Source organism: Trachemys scripta, chromosome 4 (assembly GCF_013100865.1).
Source record: "Trachemys scripta elegans isolate TJP31775 chromosome 4, CAS_Tse_1.0, whole genome shotgun sequence".
NCBI classification, from domain to species: domain Eukaryota; kingdom Metazoa; phylum Chordata; order Testudines; family Emydidae; genus Trachemys; species Trachemys scripta.
Window position 1 is genome coordinate 18,570,985 of NC_048301.1, and position 18,380 is coordinate 18,589,364.

Below are 18,380 nucleotides of genomic sequence, written 5' to 3' on the forward strand. Positions count from 1 at the left end.
TCTTGCCTGGACCTTGTATTTGTTTTTTCCTATTTTATTTTTCAAATTGAAGTTCAGCTGTTTTGAAAGATGTACTTCTAAAGCTAATTTTTTCAATGGCCCTTCAAAAATGCACCTGGGAAACATATCTCCCCAAATTCTGTGTGTCTGCCTGTAAACTACTTACTGTAGTGTGTTCACTCTAGTGCATATTTGCAGGTGCAGTTGTGGAGGCGTATTTGAAAAATGTGACCCTTGGTATGTTACGATGAAGTGGACACAGGAGTATCTGCATTTTAAGTATTTTTAACACTTGCTTCTTATTAAGAAGATCTTTTGAAGAAATATCAATGTAACAATGGGAGCCTGTGGTGCAGAGTCACTCCAGAATTTTAGAATTAAATGCATTAATTACTTTTCCCTGTCTAGATGTAGGGTGGGATTTTCCAAAGTGTTCAGCATTGGTCTCTCTCTGCTCCAATTGTGGTTACTGGGAGTTTTTTTACCTGTGACTTAGTGGGAGCAGAGTTAGGCCAATGCCAAATACTTTTGAAAATCTTTTGTAAATTGGATATTCCATGCAGTATTTATTATTATGTTAATCACAGAACATTTCACATGTAGCTGTTTCAATATTGACTAAATAGGTTACTAAAATGTGGGTGTTGATGTTAATTGGTGAAGCAGTTTCATTCAGCAAAGATTTCTGAAATTCATCAGCTTTTCAGTGGTGTTTCCTTTGGCTTCATTCTGTTCTTTGTCAGGAATTGTGCTGTAAATACATCTAGAAAATGAAGTCTATGGAAACAGTTTAAAAGGAAGAATGTTCCTGTTTTCAGCTCTATCCTGGCTTCAGTCAGTGAATACTGCTTAACAAGTGCAAATTTTATTTTAAGGACAAAGAAGTGGGCCTGTCCAATAGGTTTGCAGGGCTTTTCACAGCCATTTAGAATATCTAACTTCCATTTTTTGGCTCTTGTCCATTGGTATCAAGAGTTTGGGTGTATTAGGGACATAGCGAGCTCATCTCCTAAGGGCTTGTCTGCAGGCCAGGGTGTGTTAATTAACCTCTTCTAATCATGACCTTTTTCCTAGTGTGTATATATTGCAACACCTTTTAACTTGACAGAGCAGGTCAAGGTGAAGGATAGGCTTTTTACCTGAGTACACCTTCACCTGCTTATTTGAAGTAGAAGGCACTGCAGTTTGTCCAGGGTAGGAAACAGGTTGTGGCTAGTCTGAGGTAAGTTAATAAACCAACTGAATCGCAATCCATTTTTCTAATGTAGGTAAGTGCTCAGTAGAAACCTCTTACGGTTCACCAAAAAAACCCAACACTTTTTCCTTCACTGCTAATTACCACTTTTGTCAATCTGCCGATACCCAAACTTAATCCACTTCATTTTTTGTTTTGGCCTTTCTAGCAAGTTGGGGATAGGGATGAGGGAAAATACCTGACATGGTTACAGTTACAAATTTAAAATAAGCTATTGTTTGTATGCGAGTTGTTGTTTTGGTAGACTTTCATTGAAATGAACCAGAATGGCAAGAACATTCACTCCAGTAGCTTCCTACAATGTGAAATTCCCCAGAAGACACTTTCACTGCAATTGGAGTTGTCTCCAAAGGAATAGAGAGGCAGTAGTAGAGCATCCATTGCGAAACAATTGTGGACACTTTTCTGTAACCTAGTACCTGCACCGAAGATCAAAAATACTATTTTTTTTGGGGGGGGAGGGAATCCCAAAGCAGGGAGAGGACAACCAACAAAAGCAGAGATATTTTGTTAAATGCTACAGCTGTATTGTATACAAGCATTGCAACACATTTAGTGTCTTCTCTGACAGTCCAAGAACCCTGGGCAATGTTATCTGGTAGTGGAAAACATATATTCATTTAAAAAATGGCATGTGTGTGTGATGAATTGTCACTATGTGTCGAACTCTTGCATATTTTTGTTAGAACGTACTGTGAAAAAGCGAGGGTGTGTTAAATAGCTCTGTGCTGTGGAGGTGCCTTGTAGCTTTTTGGCTTTGGCAGGCCTAATGTTGAGATGTAATGTGTGTATCCTTAGATGATGTGTTGCCCTAAAGATTGAAGGTGCATTTTAGAAATTTTGCTATATATTGAAGGTCGTCGTTATTGTATTCATATTGCAGGGACTTGAGTCATCTCCTGTTTCTAAAACAATTAATAGCTGTAATAATGGATATATACATTAAAAGTGTTTTTTTTTTTTTGAACACCAACTTTTATATCTAAAAACACATGGGATTTTTCACCATTCATTGAATTGGTTTGACATTATCAGATAATCACGCTTTATTCTTTTGTGACTCTTGCCGAGGCAGATGGTAATCTGAGGTCATGAATAACAAATGTCATTGCTTACATTTTCTCAGGGAAGAATGGACAAAAGCCATCCAAACAGTAGCAGACAGCCTTAAGAAACAGGAGGAGGAAATGATGGATTTTAGATCTGGTTCCCCTAGTGATAATTCAGGTGCTGAAGAAATGGAAGTTTCTATGACAAAACCAAAACATAAAGTGGTAAGTTAGTATAGCAGGATCAGTATTTTTAAAGGGAACCTTGTTACATGTGCACACCTAGCTGATGCCACAGCTCCAAGCTTTGAGTCCAGCGTCAGCTGTCAGCCAGTAATCCTTTAGATCCTGAATAATTATAAGGGAAGGAGCACTATTAGGTGTATTGAATGCAAGCAAGAGGCAGCCATTAAGACCCGCTTTTCTCTCCTCCCCCTCTGCCCCCCATAACACTATATTTGTTTCTGAGAGGATCCTACCCTGTAAATTATAGTAAGGCTTTTTTCTATGCCCTTGCCTCTCTTTCTTTCATTTGTTCCAAGAGTGTGCCTGTGTTTTGGGAAAATGAACCAAAACAATGGACAGCAAAAGGATCATGCCTGTCAAATTGCATCATTAATGAACATGCACCATAGGCTTTGACGCTTGGTTATGCTACAAAATTACATTTATACCAACCTGGGCAACTACCCATATGCCACTCTGAACCACGGCTGCCATCAATTTAATATGGCCCCTACTAATTGGGCCCTTAGCGTCTTGCCGGAGGATTCCAATAGGATGCTGCAGGTGAATTTTAAAAGGACCTCACGAGCTTAGCCAGTGTGCCATGGAGGTGGTGGAGAGTTTCTCAGCTATGGTGAGCTGATTCACTCTGAGCAAGGATCGGTCTGAATGACTGTTTAGATCAGGGGTAGTCAATAGGTGGTTCATGGGCTAAATCCAGACTGCCAGACGCATTTGAACGGACCCCGAACTCTTTTTATTTACTTCTTCTTATCATTATTGTTGTTTTTGAATGATTTTCTTTGGAGTCTGGACCTTGACTATATCTTGACGAAGACATTTGGACCTTGACAAAGAAAATTGACTACTCCTGTTTAGATCCTGAAACCAATTGTCCCACACAACCAAAAGTACAGTCTTGCTTTTGTTAATGCAGTTCAAAGTGAACTAAAGCAGTCCTAGCAGACCATGCACTGTGGAAGTAGAGTTTGTCATGCTTTCAGCCAGGGAGCAAGCAAGCTGTTAGCAGGAGCATCTCTTAATCCTTTCTAGCAAGGTACTTGTGAGCCCCTGGATACACAGACCTGTCACCCCTTGGCACTGCCCCTTGAAGATGCTGGAATAGGATCCACGAGACCATCCCTTTCCTATTTTCCCTCCACCTTTTCTAATAGAAAAACAAACAAGAAAGAGAAAGATAGTCTGTGTGCAATGTGGTTTCTGCACATTTTCTGGCACCGTTCCATGGGTCACAGCAAGGCTGATCCCCCATAAATATGGGGAAACTAATTCTCATGTCAAAACCTCAGAGCGGGAATCGGACTGACAGATCTTTAGAATGAGATGTGGGTGGCCTTCCCAAGCTTGCTCACTGACACAGGCTGCGTGGCCAAAACACCTATTTTGGCTCTTATCTATTTCATGTGAAGAAATTCTCAGTTAAATAGAGGAGGGTTTTTTCTTTTAATAAGCAATTCAGTGGGTTTGAAGTGTCATATCCTTGGAAGTGTAACAATCATATTCTTTTAGAAGAACTAGTTTCTGATTTTAACTCTCTAGAAGCAAATCATAAACGGTATACGCATCATTTTAACTGACCAAAACAGTCACTTCATCCACTTCAGACACTATTTACATGTATTATGAAGTTGGTCATGACCTATTTTTAACTTAAATATCTTTAACAGACCATGAATGAGTTTGAATACCTTAAACTACTGGGAAAAGGCACTTTTGGGAAGGTCATTCTAGTTAAAGAAAAAGCAACTGGACGATATTATGCTATGAAAATCCTGAAGAAGGAAGTTATTGTTGCAAAGGTGAGTAAATTAGAACGTTCTGGGCCCAATTCACCCCTGGTGTAACCCTCTAGTTTCTAGAGAGTGACCTCAGAGTTGTAATTTACCCTGTGACTACTTATTTGTTGTTTTTAATGGAACTCTTGTTCTTTAGCGATTGCATTGATAACTTTCTCTGGGGGGCATTGCAGGATGAAGTAGCTCACACGCTGACAGAAAACCGCGTTTTACAGAATTCTAGGCATCCATTCTTAACAGTAAGTGTTCCTCCTTTTTTATTACATCTGGTAAGCAAATTCAACATTGTGACAGCTACGGCTGTCCTCCTTATTATCATGATGATAAAACAAGTCTCTCAGGTCTAGGTTTTTAACAGTAATTAGTGTTTTGGGGTACCTTGATTTTTGGGGTGCACAACTTGCGACGTTTTCAAATATCCTAAATTTTCAGAGGGTAGATGCGCAGCGCTTTATGGTGTCTCAGTTTGGGCCCCCAGAATCATTAGTCACTTTTGAAAATATGCCATAGACTGGACACAGAACAGTATATGTTTCTTTACTTTTTATTACGGAATACTGTCAGAGTTGACAAACCCCAAAATCCACAAACTCCACCAGAATGTTATTGATTCAAATGTGCCACCTAGTAATGCGGATTGACATGGTTGTTTGTATATAATTGTATGCTTGCATAAATCAAAATATATCTTCAAAGCAAAGGGCTGCAACTGCCTGGCTTGAAAACCCAGCTGTAAGCCTTGGTCATGACCCTAACAAAATAAATCCAAGGGTGTGGCAAACAAGCTGGTGGGATGTGTGATGCAGGGATGCACATGATACAAGTGGATGAAGGCACTTCATGACATTTCATCACTTTCCCTGCCTGTTCTGTTTTTTGTGAATTGATGGTAAATGCATATTGACAGTCCCCTGGCTGGCTGTCAGCCTGAAGCAGTAGAGAAAGCAGAAGGGACAGAGATATAACTGTCCAATAGTAATATAACCCTTTGACAATTTTTGCAAGTGTTAGCCATGTGTGTTTTTTCCAGAATTGATCCCTACGTTAGTTAAACTCCCGTATCTGACCTATATGTTGTTTCAGTAAAACCACCATGGGATCAGTGTTGAAGTGCTGCTGAAGAACCTATCAGAGAAATTTCTATAAAATATTGCTATATTGTTACAATATAATGTATTTTATCTCTATCCCTGTTTCTAAAACTTCACTGAAAGCACTTTTGTAAACCTTGATGTGGGATCTCTGCTAAGTCTTTGTTTAAATTTGTTTCAGGCTTTAAAGTATTCCTTTCAGACACATGATCGTTTGTGTTTTGTTATGGAGTATGCTAATGGAGGAGAGGTAAGGAAACCACGTTAAAAGGCTTTGGGATTTTCCTGTAGTTTTTTTTATTCAGTTTCATGTTAGGGTTTGCTGGCTTTGAGCCCTCATTAACTTACTCATATACATAGTCCTAACTCACATGAGTAGTCCTACATCAGTGGGGCTGTTCGCATGAGTTAGGACTACATACATAAGTAAGGATTTTCAGGGATGAGTCCCTAATTAACAAAAATTACACTAGTATCTTCAAATCTGTCGTTTATCGGTGCAGGAGGTTTGTATGTTGTGATGCTGCTTTCTAGTTTCTCTACACCTTTGAAGCTTTCTGTATATAATTTCAAAGAACACAGTACTTTGAGGACAGAGCTGTAAATGAAAACGCATGCTGTTAGACATTTCAGAAGAAGAGAAATCCAATTTATGTCAAATAAGGAATCTCCTGCTTTTAAAGTCATGCAATAAAAATCTGGTTTAATAAGTAACTAGCTAAGAAAATGTTTTGATTTGTCTTAGTTGTTTATATATACTGACAAAAATTAACAATACATCAAATTGTCAAATAGAGCAGCTGTGAATTTGAAATATATTATTACACTTATGTTTAATCATTTAATTTATGGTGCAGCTTTTAGAATGTTTCTTAACATAGCTGTGTCAGGGAGAAAAGGTTCCTTCCTGGATTAATTCTGATTCCAGGCAGGATTGTCTATAAAGTATAGTACATAATTCAGAAGTATGTGCATTCTAAATGTAATAAATTCTTGCTGTTGTAGTTGTTTTTCCATCTGTCAAGAGAGCGTGTCTTTTCTGAAGATCGGGCTCGGTTTTATGGAGCTGAGATTGTATCAGCACTGGATTATCTGCATTCAGAGAAGAATGTGGTTTATAGAGATTTAAAGGTACTTAGAAGACTGTTAATTTCATAGGCTATTAAAAATGGGTTTGGATTTGTAATAGTTCTTAAAGTCACAGAAGTTGATTGATACTGAAATACAATAAACCTATCCACCAAACTTTGTTAAAGAAGAAATATTACAGCTATATTATTGTCGGCTGTGATTATTATAAGATCTCAAACTAAGCACTTGAATACTGTACAAGGTGCTGCAGAAAGTGTACTTTGGGATTGATTCCCTCCAAGTGTATGGAACCTGTGCCTTGGTAGAATATGAAGGGGATGCATATTCTGTTATTGGGGATGCATCTCCACATGGATATGAAATTAAAGAATTGACCACTTTATTATGAAAAAGACCCTGGTAGTTCTTCAAAGCAATGGAGGGTATTTGTGGTGTCTTGGTCAATTTCCTGCTCTATGTACAAATTCAAACTGTGTGAATATTCTGCTCCCTTGCCCTGTTTTTCACTTGCAGTTAAAACTGGCTAAGTTTTCCCTTGTTTTTCTGTTTGGGAGCAAAAAATGAATCATACAAACTTTTGTGTTCTTTCTCATTAAGAATGATGGCTGCATTCCCTCACCAGAAGTGTATGAGAAGTGCTATTACTATACTTTCAGTCCACAGTTCATTTTAGGAGATATCTAGATGAAAGGTGCTAGGTATATAGGGGTGTGGATAAACTGGAGAGAGTTCAGAGAAAAGCCACAAGATTGATTCAAGGTTTAGAAAACATGCCATATAGCAACAGACTCAGGGAGCTCGATCTGGTTAATTTACCAAAGAGAAGGTTAAGGGGTGACTTGATTACAGTCTATAAGTGTCTACACAGTGAACAAATATTTAATAATGAGCTCTTTATATCTTTCTCTGCTAGATTAACAAAATCCAATAGCTGTAAATTGAAGCTAGACAAATCCAGTCTGGAAATAAGATGTACATTTTTAACACTGAGAGTAATTAACCATTGGAGAACCTTACCAAGGTTCATGGTGGATTCTCCGTCACTGACCATTTTTAAATCAAGATTGGATGTTTTTTTCCTAAAAGATCTGGCTTACAAATTATTTGGGGAAGTTCTATGGCCTGTGTTATATAGGTAGTCAGACTAGATGATCACAATGGTCCCTTTTGGCCTTGGAATCCATGAATATTCAAGCTGTTATGAAATTCAGTAGGAATTAAGCACCTGTCTCTCTGAGGCTCCTTTGAAAACCCCACCCTATATCCTAAGTTCTGTCAGCATATAGAACTTATTTTCATGAACTATAGGTAGTTCCATCAGAAATGGGTAGTGCCAGCATTCTCTCAGTTTTTAGATAATTGCCAAATTTTGAGTAAATTTACAGCATATTTACCATGCACAGTGTGATATTGTAAATTGATCCCTTAGCTTTAAATTGATTAATTGTTTTTGTCACTGCTGCTAGCCTCTGTTAGCACTGAAATGGCCTATGAAAGATGCTCTAAGTAAAAGCAGGGGCAAAGTAGTTTTTGTTGTTTTTAAATTTGTGCTTTTGCTGACTATAACATTTACGTATCAGAGGGGTAGCCGTGTTAGTCTGGATCTGTAAAAGCAGCAAAGAGTCCTGTGGCACCTTATAGACTAACAGATGGATTGGAGCATGAGCTTTCGTGGGTGAATATGAAGTGCATCCAACGAAGTGGGTATTGACCCACAAAAGCTCATGCTCCAATACGTCTGTTAGTCTATAAGGTGCCACAGGACTTTTTGCTGCTATAACATTTAAGAAGCTTAGATATAGTATGACTATTTTCTATATTCTCACTATATGTATGTCAACTGCCCAATGATCTCAAGTTACTTTTTTGAAGTTATCCCTAAGGTAAATGATGTAAATGTATATTTACATGATACGTGCTTTGGTAGCTAGTATAATTCTTATCCCAGGGTGAACAGGGCTGAAAAGAATAACCTGCAGAAATCCAAGTATCTTACAAACTTACTCATGTGTATGGATTGTGTATCTAATGACCATTTTACTTTGGATTTTTATCTAAGTTGGAAAATCTTATGCTGGATAAAGATGGACACATAAAAATAACAGACTTTGGGCTATGCAAAGAAGGTATCAAGGATGGAGCAACAATGAAGACTTTCTGTGGCACTCCAGAATATCTTGCACCAGAGGTACCTTTATTACACCTATTGTACCTAACTGTATTCTTAAATAAATGCCATTCTTGAGATAGCGGAGTTGTTATTAAAAGTTTCCTGTACTAAGTACGCTTTATTTGTAAAAATGTGTATATTTTATTTGATGACATAGATAAAAACCTTTTTTATTCCTTGTTCTGCAAAATTTCTTTAGTATAGAGAAATGTTAAATGTTTTCATATAGGTTATTTTCTTTAATCTGTGCACCTTTAAGAGGAGAAGTACAGTTCACTTCCTGGAGTATATAAAAGTTATAATTATATAGCAAGGTGTATTTTTATATTAAATTTTTAAAATTTAATAGCTATAGAAAAATATATTGAATCTACTTCAAATCCTTTAAAAAATTAAATGAGTAATATTTGTGATGGATGTGGAACTGCTCTATATAATAATTTATGAACGCTGTCTGTTGATGTGATTATTGGGATGCTCCCTGTGTGAATATATTGGTCTAATTTAATAGGGGTCTGTAAGAAAGAACAAGCAGGCTGGAGAATAGCATGGCTCAAGACAAGCCTCTTCTCAGCAAACACTTGAGAGACATTTAGAGACAACTCCAGGACAGGAATAGTCCTGGAAAGCAGAAGGTCAAAAGGACTGTGGCAGGGTTAAAAAGGAAAACTTGAGGAATGCAGGGAGTGGTGGTTAGGAGGAAGTTGGTCCAGGGGAACCAGATTGAGGGATAGGCACCCAAAGGGGGTATCTGAAGAAGTTACCCTCTTAGGTTACCATCAGAGGATGGTAAGGCTTTTTAGGTAAGATAGACTGATGTTCTAAAATCTGTCTTTTTCAAGTGATGTCCCTGTGGGTGCTTGTGCGCCCCAGTGCCTCTAGTCGGAGAATTTTGACAGCAGTACCCATTTGGGCTGCACATGCACTCTCCTTGTATTGTGCCTGTAGCGGCAGTTAACTAGCTGCCAACCCCCTGTCAGTGCCGTCTCAACCGCCCTTGGTCCGAGTCAGAGCTTCGGCAGTGCCTCTGTACGACTTAACTTTAAATTTAGGATTAGCTGTATAGTGTAGTAGATTGAATAGTTAGGTAGAATTCGTTTCCTATCCCTTTCCCTTTTCTTTTTTCTCTCTCCATTTAAAAAAAATATTTTTTACTTTGTTTTCATTCATCCCTCTCAGGGATAATTTTACCCGTGAATGCCCAGGTCTCCAGGCTTTAAACGTTGCCTCTCCTGCCGAGAGGCAATTCCAGTCTCGGATGGACATTCCTAGTGTGTCTGCTGCTTGGGGGAAATGCATGCATCTCAGAAGTGCTTTCATTGCCAAAGCAAGGGACCTTAAACTCATCCTCATGGAGAAATCTCTCCACCCAGCCTCCGACCCGGGATCACAAAACTCCCGGTCACACATCTTGGCTTATGACAGACTTCCCTCACTGACTCTGCAAGGGAAGGACCTGTCTCCCAGAAAAAGGACGAAGAAGAGAGCTACCACTTTTCTTTTTCAAGACTCCTTTCATAAGAGGTGTTCTCCAACTCTCCATATTATCAGTACGAATCACGCCATGGCTAAGTACCTACAAGTCAGCAGGATCTTCCAATAACACTAAAACCAAAGACCCTAAGCGGGCAGGCTCTCAGAAGGATGGCAGAGACAAGACTACCCCTTCTACCGTGACACCGACTGCAGCAACTAAACACTCGGTACTGAGCACCGCTGCAGTGCCTCAGCTTATGGCGCCATCTCCTGGCCCTCTGGCACATAGTGCAGAGACCGCGGTACCAAAGTCTACTTTACGTCCTTCGGTACAGACACGATCAGCACCAATTCTCCTGGTGGCGCAACACCTCCTGGTACCACAACAATTCCCGGCACTGCAACAATTACAGATTCCATCTTTGGTACGGAGATCTCTTGGAACGCAACAGTTTTTTCAACATAAGGACTTAGTGGTTGCTGCGGTACCAGAATCAACTCTTCTCGGTACTGATATAGCACCAGCACATTCAGCACCGTTACACAGACAAACAAACAGATCTGCTTCTCCTTTTTCCAGGGAGAAGGCGGACAATGAGGAGGTAGATGTTTATTCCTCACACCACTCTTCACCCATCCAGGGAATCGACGGACCAGATCTTTAGGAACATCCAGGACACCGCTCCAGAGCTGGCACCCAGGGGTGGTATTGACATCCATGGATGCCACCACCAGTGTCATTCCTGCCACAGTGGCCATATTGGGATCCATAGACAACATTACTACAAGCCTCCCAGTACCTCCAGGGAAAGGCAGAGACACTCCCCATCAGCGTCACAGGAGGGGCCCCCATGAGCTCCCTGAGGAGACTTGAGGAAACAGAGGAGGCCCTAGATTAGGAGGCCACTTCTGCAACTAACACCTCCTGCTCCTCTCCAGATGAGACTATCATGCCTCTGCTACCTACAACGGAGACGATTTAAAGCAATTTCAGGGGCTGTTTAAAAGAATTGCAGACACGCTTCAAATCCCCCTGGAAGAGGTTGCTGTGTCCCAGTACAAGTTGATGGACATATTACACACGTCAGCCTCCTGCAAAATAGCCCTTCCTATAATGAGGCACTCATGGATTCTGCCAAGACCAGCTGCCAGACACCCACAATAATCCCCCCTACTAGTAAGAGGGCGGATAAGAAGTGTTGCGTCCCATTGAAGGACCTAGAATTCTATTTTCACATCCCCAGCCAAACTCATAGAAGCTGTCAACGAGCAGGGCAGACAACACTATTCGAGGACCACCCCATATGACAGAGTGGAAAAGATTGCATCTTTTTGGTCGCCAGGCCTATTCATCAGCAACATTGTAGTTCAGAATAGCCAACTATGAAGCCTTGATGGCGAAATACAATCACACAAAATACTCCAAACTGTTTGAATGTATTGACTTTATCCCTGAAGACAAAAAGGAGCAATTTAGGTCAGTCATTTCTGAAGCCCATCTCCTGGCAAGAACAGATTTGCAGGCATCCTTAGACTCAGCAAACACAGTGGCAAGATCTATTGCAACTGCCATATTAATGCAATGTGCCTCTTGGTTCCTCCTGTCTGGATTCCCAAAGGAGGTGCAATCCACCAGAGAGGATCTTCCCTTTGAAAGTCCAAAATTATTTGCAGGTAAGACCAACAAGTCCTTCCATGCATTGAAAGATTCTAAAGCAACTCTTTGGTCTTTAGGCATCTACACACCTGCACAAAAATGAAAACAGGGCATATATTACCCATCACAACACTCAAGACCAGTGCCTTACACACAACCGCAGAGGCAGTATGACGCCCAGAGGCGGAGGCAAAGACCAACAAGATGTAGGCCACTCCCATCTCAATCTCCTACATCGCAACAACCTGGACCGAAACATCAAATTTGATGGTTTGGTTGATGGTCCGAGAGACCTCCCCCAGTTCCAGTTGCTGAAACCTCTTTCTACCAACCATCCCTTTACAGACCATTTGACACCATTCTGCCCAGCATGGCAAATTATTACTTCAGACAAATGGGTGCTGGAAATTATCACCACCAGTTAGTCCATCAGTTCACCTCCATTCCCCCCACCTACTCTCACGAGCACCTTCTGAGGCAGGAAGTAGACCATCTTCTGCACTTGGGTGCAGTAGAACCAGTATCGGTACAACACAGAGGGAAGAAATATTCCCATTATTTCTGAACCTAGAAAAAGACCGGGGGTTGGAGGCCCATTCTTGATCTGAGAAACGTAAACAAATTTGTCAAAACACATTTATCAGGATGATTTCTTTAGCAACAGTTATCCCATGAGGGGACTGGTTTTCGGCCCTTGACCTGCAAGACTCATACTTTCATGTCGCCAGACATCCATCACACAGGTGGTTCCTCCAGTTTGTTTTGGGACAAGATCACTGTCAGTACAAGGTACTGCTCTTTGGCCTCTCCACAGCCCCTCAAGTTTTTTCCAAAGTTCTAGCAGTGGCCCATCTATGCAATCAAGGGGTCATGATTATACCCATATTTAGATGACTGTCTGCTCAAAGTCCCCACTTGGGAAGAAGCCATACAAAAGACAACGTCACTCTTTACAAAACTCGGTCTACAAATAAACATTCAAAAGTCAACAGTGACACCAGTACAAGAACTATAATTTCATTCATTGGGGCTCATTAGAACTTGTTAGCAGCGAAAGCTTCCCTACTGTCACACAGATTTGTCACTCTAGTGTATCTGATGAATGCTACAGTGAACAGTCCACAAACATCTTCCAGGACTTGCCTCCAACTACTGGGCCACCAGGCCTCTGTTTGAACCCTAGGCTGCATGTTCACTATTACACCTTTCAATGAAAGTAGCCTTCTTTGTCACCATCACATCCACAAGACGCGTAGGAGAATTTTCAAGAACAAGGTCACTCTAAGATTGCATCCTAAATTTCTACCTAGTGTACCCTCTGTGTTCCACCTCAACAAGCAGCACTTCATTCTCTAGATGTCAGAAGGGCACTAACCTTTTATCTCAAAAGGACTAAACCATTCAGGTAGGCACCAAAACAGTTTCTGTTGACTACACAGAGATCTAAAGGAGAAGCTATATCTAAGGAGAGACTCTCCAAATGGATTGCAGAGTGTATTCATCTCTGCTACAGCCAAGACAAACTGCAACCCCCACTGGAGGTTAGAACGCATTCTATCAGGTCACTCTCCACATTGGTAGCCTTCCTTAATGCTGTGCCTATTACGGACATATGTAAAGCAGCCACTTGGTCCTCAGCCCACATTCATTCAGCACTACACAATCTAGCAAAATTCGACATCTGACACTTTATTAGGACTCACGGTCCTATCATCGATCACAGATCCAACTCTGAAGCCCCTCCCTTCCACTGAGGGGCACTGCTCTACAGTCACCTGAAGTGGAACACCCATAAGGACAGCACTCGAAGAAGAAGTGAGGGTTGCTCACCACATGCAGTAACTGAGGTTTTTCTAGATGTATGTCTCTGTGGGTGCTCCACTACCCATCTTCCTCCCCTCTACTTTGGAGTTTTTGCAAGGTCCTCTGCAGTTGAGAAGGAACTGAGGTGGGGGTTGGCCACCTAGTGCTAGTTAACCGCCGCTACAGGTGCGAGACGGAGAGAGCCCATGTGCAGTCCAACCGGGTACTACTGTCAAAGCTCTCTGATTAGAGGCACGGGGCGCCCAGTCACCTGAAGTGGAGCACCCACAGGGGGACACATCTTGAAGAACCTCAGTTACTGCACAAGGTGAGTGACCCTCTCTTTTGCTCTAAATGCTTTATTCCCTCTGCAAAATAAACCATCCTTTAGGAAAGCTGCTTTGTCACTGTATAACACTGGTCAGAGACTCCCAAAGGGAAGAACTGCAGGTTGTCAGAGCTCACTCAGACTTGCTGGGTACGCATGATTGATACACAGGGTTGATGGTCTAAGGCCCAGTCTAATTAGAGGTAGAACAGCGGAATTCGGGCCTGGGATTGGTAAAGGCACAAGGTTTGACACCTGAGGGACTACACTCAGAGAGACTACTATTACTCAGAGGTAGGGGACAGAGGTGCAGCTAGCCCGTACCATTATAGAGATATATATATATATATTCCCCAAGGTAAATAGCCTACTATCCTTTTCTGGAAGGAACAATACAGACAGACCATCTGTGTTCAAAATTCTTCATTTCTTTGTACTAAAGAAATTTTGCAGAACATAATTAGCAGAAATGTTGACATGACTTTCCTCTTTAAAAAATTTTTAAACATTTCCCCTGAACTGTTTGCAATCTAGACAGTGGAGCACTGTGCTAGGGAACAACAGCATGAAAATGAAACCATGGCTCCATTTCACTCTTTGTTCAAGTTAGGTGAAATGCACAAAGTAAACAGTCTTTCAGTTATAGCAGCCTAAGGCACAAGTACAGAAATTGATTATGTGGAAAACATTGGGAAACATTACTTCTGTTTTTGTTTTGTTCCACTGATGGCTCTTGACCTTTCTGGAGGCTTCTGTTTATACTCTTCTCCTACACATCAGTGGCAGGGAAGGCAGCTGTGTTCATTTTTTCCAGCTCTTTGTACAGGCATCCAGCCGTTCCATTGAAATGAAGAACCTGGGCACCTGTCAAAGTAGCTTGAAGCAAGGAGATGGAGGCAGCCTCATGATGCCTGCCAGCTCTCATGGACAACCAGAAGCTCCTTATGAATCATCAGTGGTCCATAGTTTGAGAACCACTGACACAAAGAGTTATCAGTAAACAGCTAAGGCAGTTTGTTGTTTACAAATATGGCTTTAAATCTGCCAATGTCCCTTTTAAAAGCAATGTTAAACTTTAGTCTCTGATTATAACTGCGGATTTTGTGGGCCAGTGAAAGACTGGGCAAATCTTATTGGAGATTATTTAACTTTTTTGAATTTTTTTCTGATGCGGAATGTGTGTGAAGCAGCCATGGAATGTCTCTATATGGATTACCCTTCAATCATTTTACCTCTAATATTTTCCTTTAATATTTATAATGATCTGGCTTAACCGTAACATAGAAGGACAAATCCTTTTGACTAACCTAGCTCACTCCCTTCATTGCAAATCCCAGCTGTGGGTTGGAGTGTTAAATTCTGAAGGCTTTTGTCATCTGGCTGATAGCATGCAGAAAATCTGGAAATGGTGCGTGAATGAATATTTTGTATGTTTAAGGTCATGTATCCTTAAAAGTAGGGGTCTCTTCTTCTCCTCTCTGTTTGTAACTTGAATCCAGCATAAGAGTGTGTTTATACAGTTGTTGGATAGTTGTTTTTAGGTTCGTATTGGAATCTTGTGCATGGATGGCAGTGACTGAATTGCATCAGCTTTGATGTGTCAGATATATTGATGACTATCCTGTTTACAGCTGTTGTGTCTTCTCTTGTAAATTCCATCACACAGCTGCCAAGAACTGTTATGAACTGACCAACTACTTAATTTAAGTTAAATGACCTTGTTACCTATTGCTTCCCAGTTACCATGCACATTGCAATAAATCTTGGGGATATAAATACCTTTCATGCTACTTGTATATTATTTTTTCTCTTCTCAGTTGTGAACATATTTAAAGTAAGACTAAATCATTGTCCTGTTTTGTATAAACATTAGTATAATGTGGTGTTTGTGAGAAGGATTTTTTACTTTTAAAAATAAGGATTGGTTCTTGTTCTGTGCTGTATGGAGGTAAGAAATTCAGGGTTCTGGTTAGTAATCTGAATGATAACTAGTGTTCTTTTAGTATCTTGGCCAAATTATCATTGTTGCGTTTTAGAAGGCCTGATTTTGTAGGGCTTGATCTTGGCTTAAAAAAAAAAATTATTCCTATTGTGTATCTAGCAGCAATGTGTCTACTTTATTTTAAGTAACCTAAGTGGTTTAGAATTAACAGGAAGTGCTTAGTGAAAGGGCGTGGCTCAGAAATATGGCTAACTGCATTATCGCACAATATCTCCTATGAAGTTAGAGCCTCATAAAGGATGAGGCTGGCTCCTGGAATCCTGGCAGACAAGCAGCTGTGTTGGTCTTATACATATATGGGGCAGCTGTAGAACCAGCTGTCGTTTGGTGTGAATCATACAGCAAGAGATGCTGTAAATAGACCTGTGCGGGGTAATCTAATACCTGACAGCCTTTGGATTTTACTGCAGGACTTCTTTCTGGTTCAGATAATTTTTAAGGCAGAGTACTAAATAATTAGTGACTATATATAGAGAGAGAACACAAACAATTTTTTACAAAGAAAATCTTGATCTTTCTATTTATCCACAGGATCTTAATAATTAATTCATAAAGCGCCAGATCCTGCTCCCATGGAAGTTAGTCTGTTGGCTCTTTGGTCCTTATTCCCAATGAAGACTTTTATTTCTGAGCATAAATGGTTCTGAAGTGCAGTTCTGTAAACTGGGTAGGGGCACTGACACTGCACGGCACTAAAGAATGAACAAACAGTGCTTTTACTTCGTACCAGTGATCAGCAGTAAAGTGCAAAACTGTAAGGAGAGTAAAGCTATCAAATATCATGTAACCCAACCCAAACCTGGGGATACAATTAAGTAAAAGAAAATTGTAATAGTAGATTTTCTCCACTGTGAGAGAGAAAGTTTTTTTTTTTTTCTGAACATCTGTGTGGGTATAGTAAAGAGGCTGCAAATTGAAAAGATTTAGGTCCAGATTTTCAAAAGCACGTGGCTCCCATTTAGGGCAACATAAAGGCCAGAAGTGCAAAAGAGAACTGAGCTATTTTGAATCTTTGACCCTTACAGTTTAATTCAGATCAGCAATTCTTTTAAAACTTGCAAGCAGACTTTCATGGGTTACAGCATAGCTTTTCTGGTGAGAATAAAGAAAATGTACAAGTTGACATGGAGAGGGAACAGAGATGATTGTAGCTTTGGAGCAACAGGTTAATCAGTCCTCTCCTGCCCCCCAAATGGCATCCTGTTTTTAAAATGGGGCCCCATTTGGAATGGTTTCTAATGAATAAGTTAGGATTTAACAGCTGGCTTTGTAATCTGAGAACAGACTTGGGTTCTCAGCCTCTAGGCATTAGAAGGTTATGCATATCATGGAAGTAATGTGTGGGGGGGGGAGTGCCATCTCTCTCTAGTCTTCTTTCCCTCTTGCTTGCCTAGAGCGTTCCCTGTTGATAAATCATTGGTGTGCATTAGTGTCCATTGACTGCAACGGGACCTGTTCTCTCAGCTGCAGCAAGTATGCTGTGCCTGCAGAGTTGTGAAATGCATGAAAATGAATATAAAAGTATAAGTCCTGTCACTTGAATTCCCTGCATGTGCACAGCATAGGAATACGTACTAAAGCTGTCCTCTACGTTTCTGCAGGTGCTGGAAGATAATGACTATGGTCGTGCAGTGGACTGGTGGGGCTTAGGAGTCGTAATGTATGAAATGATGTGTGGCCGGCTCCCTTTCTACAATCAGGACCACGAGAAGCTCTTTGAACTTATCCTCATGGAGGAGATTAGGTTTCCACGCACTTTGTCACCTGAAGCAAAATCTCTTCTGTCAGGTTTGCTGAAGAAGGATCCTAAGCAAAGGTGAGACCATTTTTTAAAAATCAAACATTTTAATTTCTTTGGTTTTCTGATGATAGCTGTGGTTGCATTTCTTCTTTGGGTCCACCACATCAAAACAAACACAGGGGCACAATCAGCCGAGGTACTAAACCAGAAAGAACACATATGCCTGTCCAGTTGATTTCAGAAAATGAGTTAAAAATAGTTTCTCTCCAATGTTGCTGTTGGAAAGACCCACGCAATCAAATCAAATTGTGCATTCAACCACACTTTGTATATCGTCATTTTCACTAAGGGCTAGTCTACACTGGCAACGTTAAAGTGCTGTCGTGGCAGAGCACTGGGGGAGAGCTCTTCCAGCGCTCTAAAAAACCCACCTCCACGAGGGGCATAGCTACCAGCACTGGTGCACTGTCTACACTGGCGCTTTGAAGCGCTGAAATTTGCTGCACTCAGTGGGGTGTTTTTTCATACTCCTGAGTGAGAAAGTTGCAGCGCTGTAAAGTGCCAGTGTAGACAAGTCCTAAGTACACAAACGAAAAGGGAAAAGATGTTTTCCCCTCTAATTTCTTTCAGTCTTTGAGATAAAAGTGTGATTTTATTTTTTTTAATGACAGTGT

General features: G+C 40.6%; 1 protein-coding gene across 1 annotated transcript in view; it reads left to right on the plus strand.

The window, feature by feature from the left end:
- AKT1 (AKT serine/threonine kinase 1) overlaps positions 1–18,380 on the plus strand; it is a 112,998-nt gene that overhangs the window by 63,071 nt on the left and 31,547 nt on the right. The window contains exons 5-11 of the mRNA XM_034768140.1: positions 2,382–2,529; positions 4,218–4,349; positions 4,520–4,585; positions 5,619–5,687; positions 6,443–6,568; positions 8,589–8,717; positions 17,567–17,781. Coding sequence (XP_034624031.1) covers positions 2,382–2,529; positions 4,218–4,349; positions 4,520–4,585; positions 5,619–5,687; positions 6,443–6,568; positions 8,589–8,717; positions 17,567–17,781 — 885 coding nt within the window. The remainder of the gene's footprint in view (positions 1–2,381; positions 2,530–4,217; positions 4,350–4,519; positions 4,586–5,618; positions 5,688–6,442; positions 6,569–8,588; positions 8,718–17,566; positions 17,782–18,380) is intronic.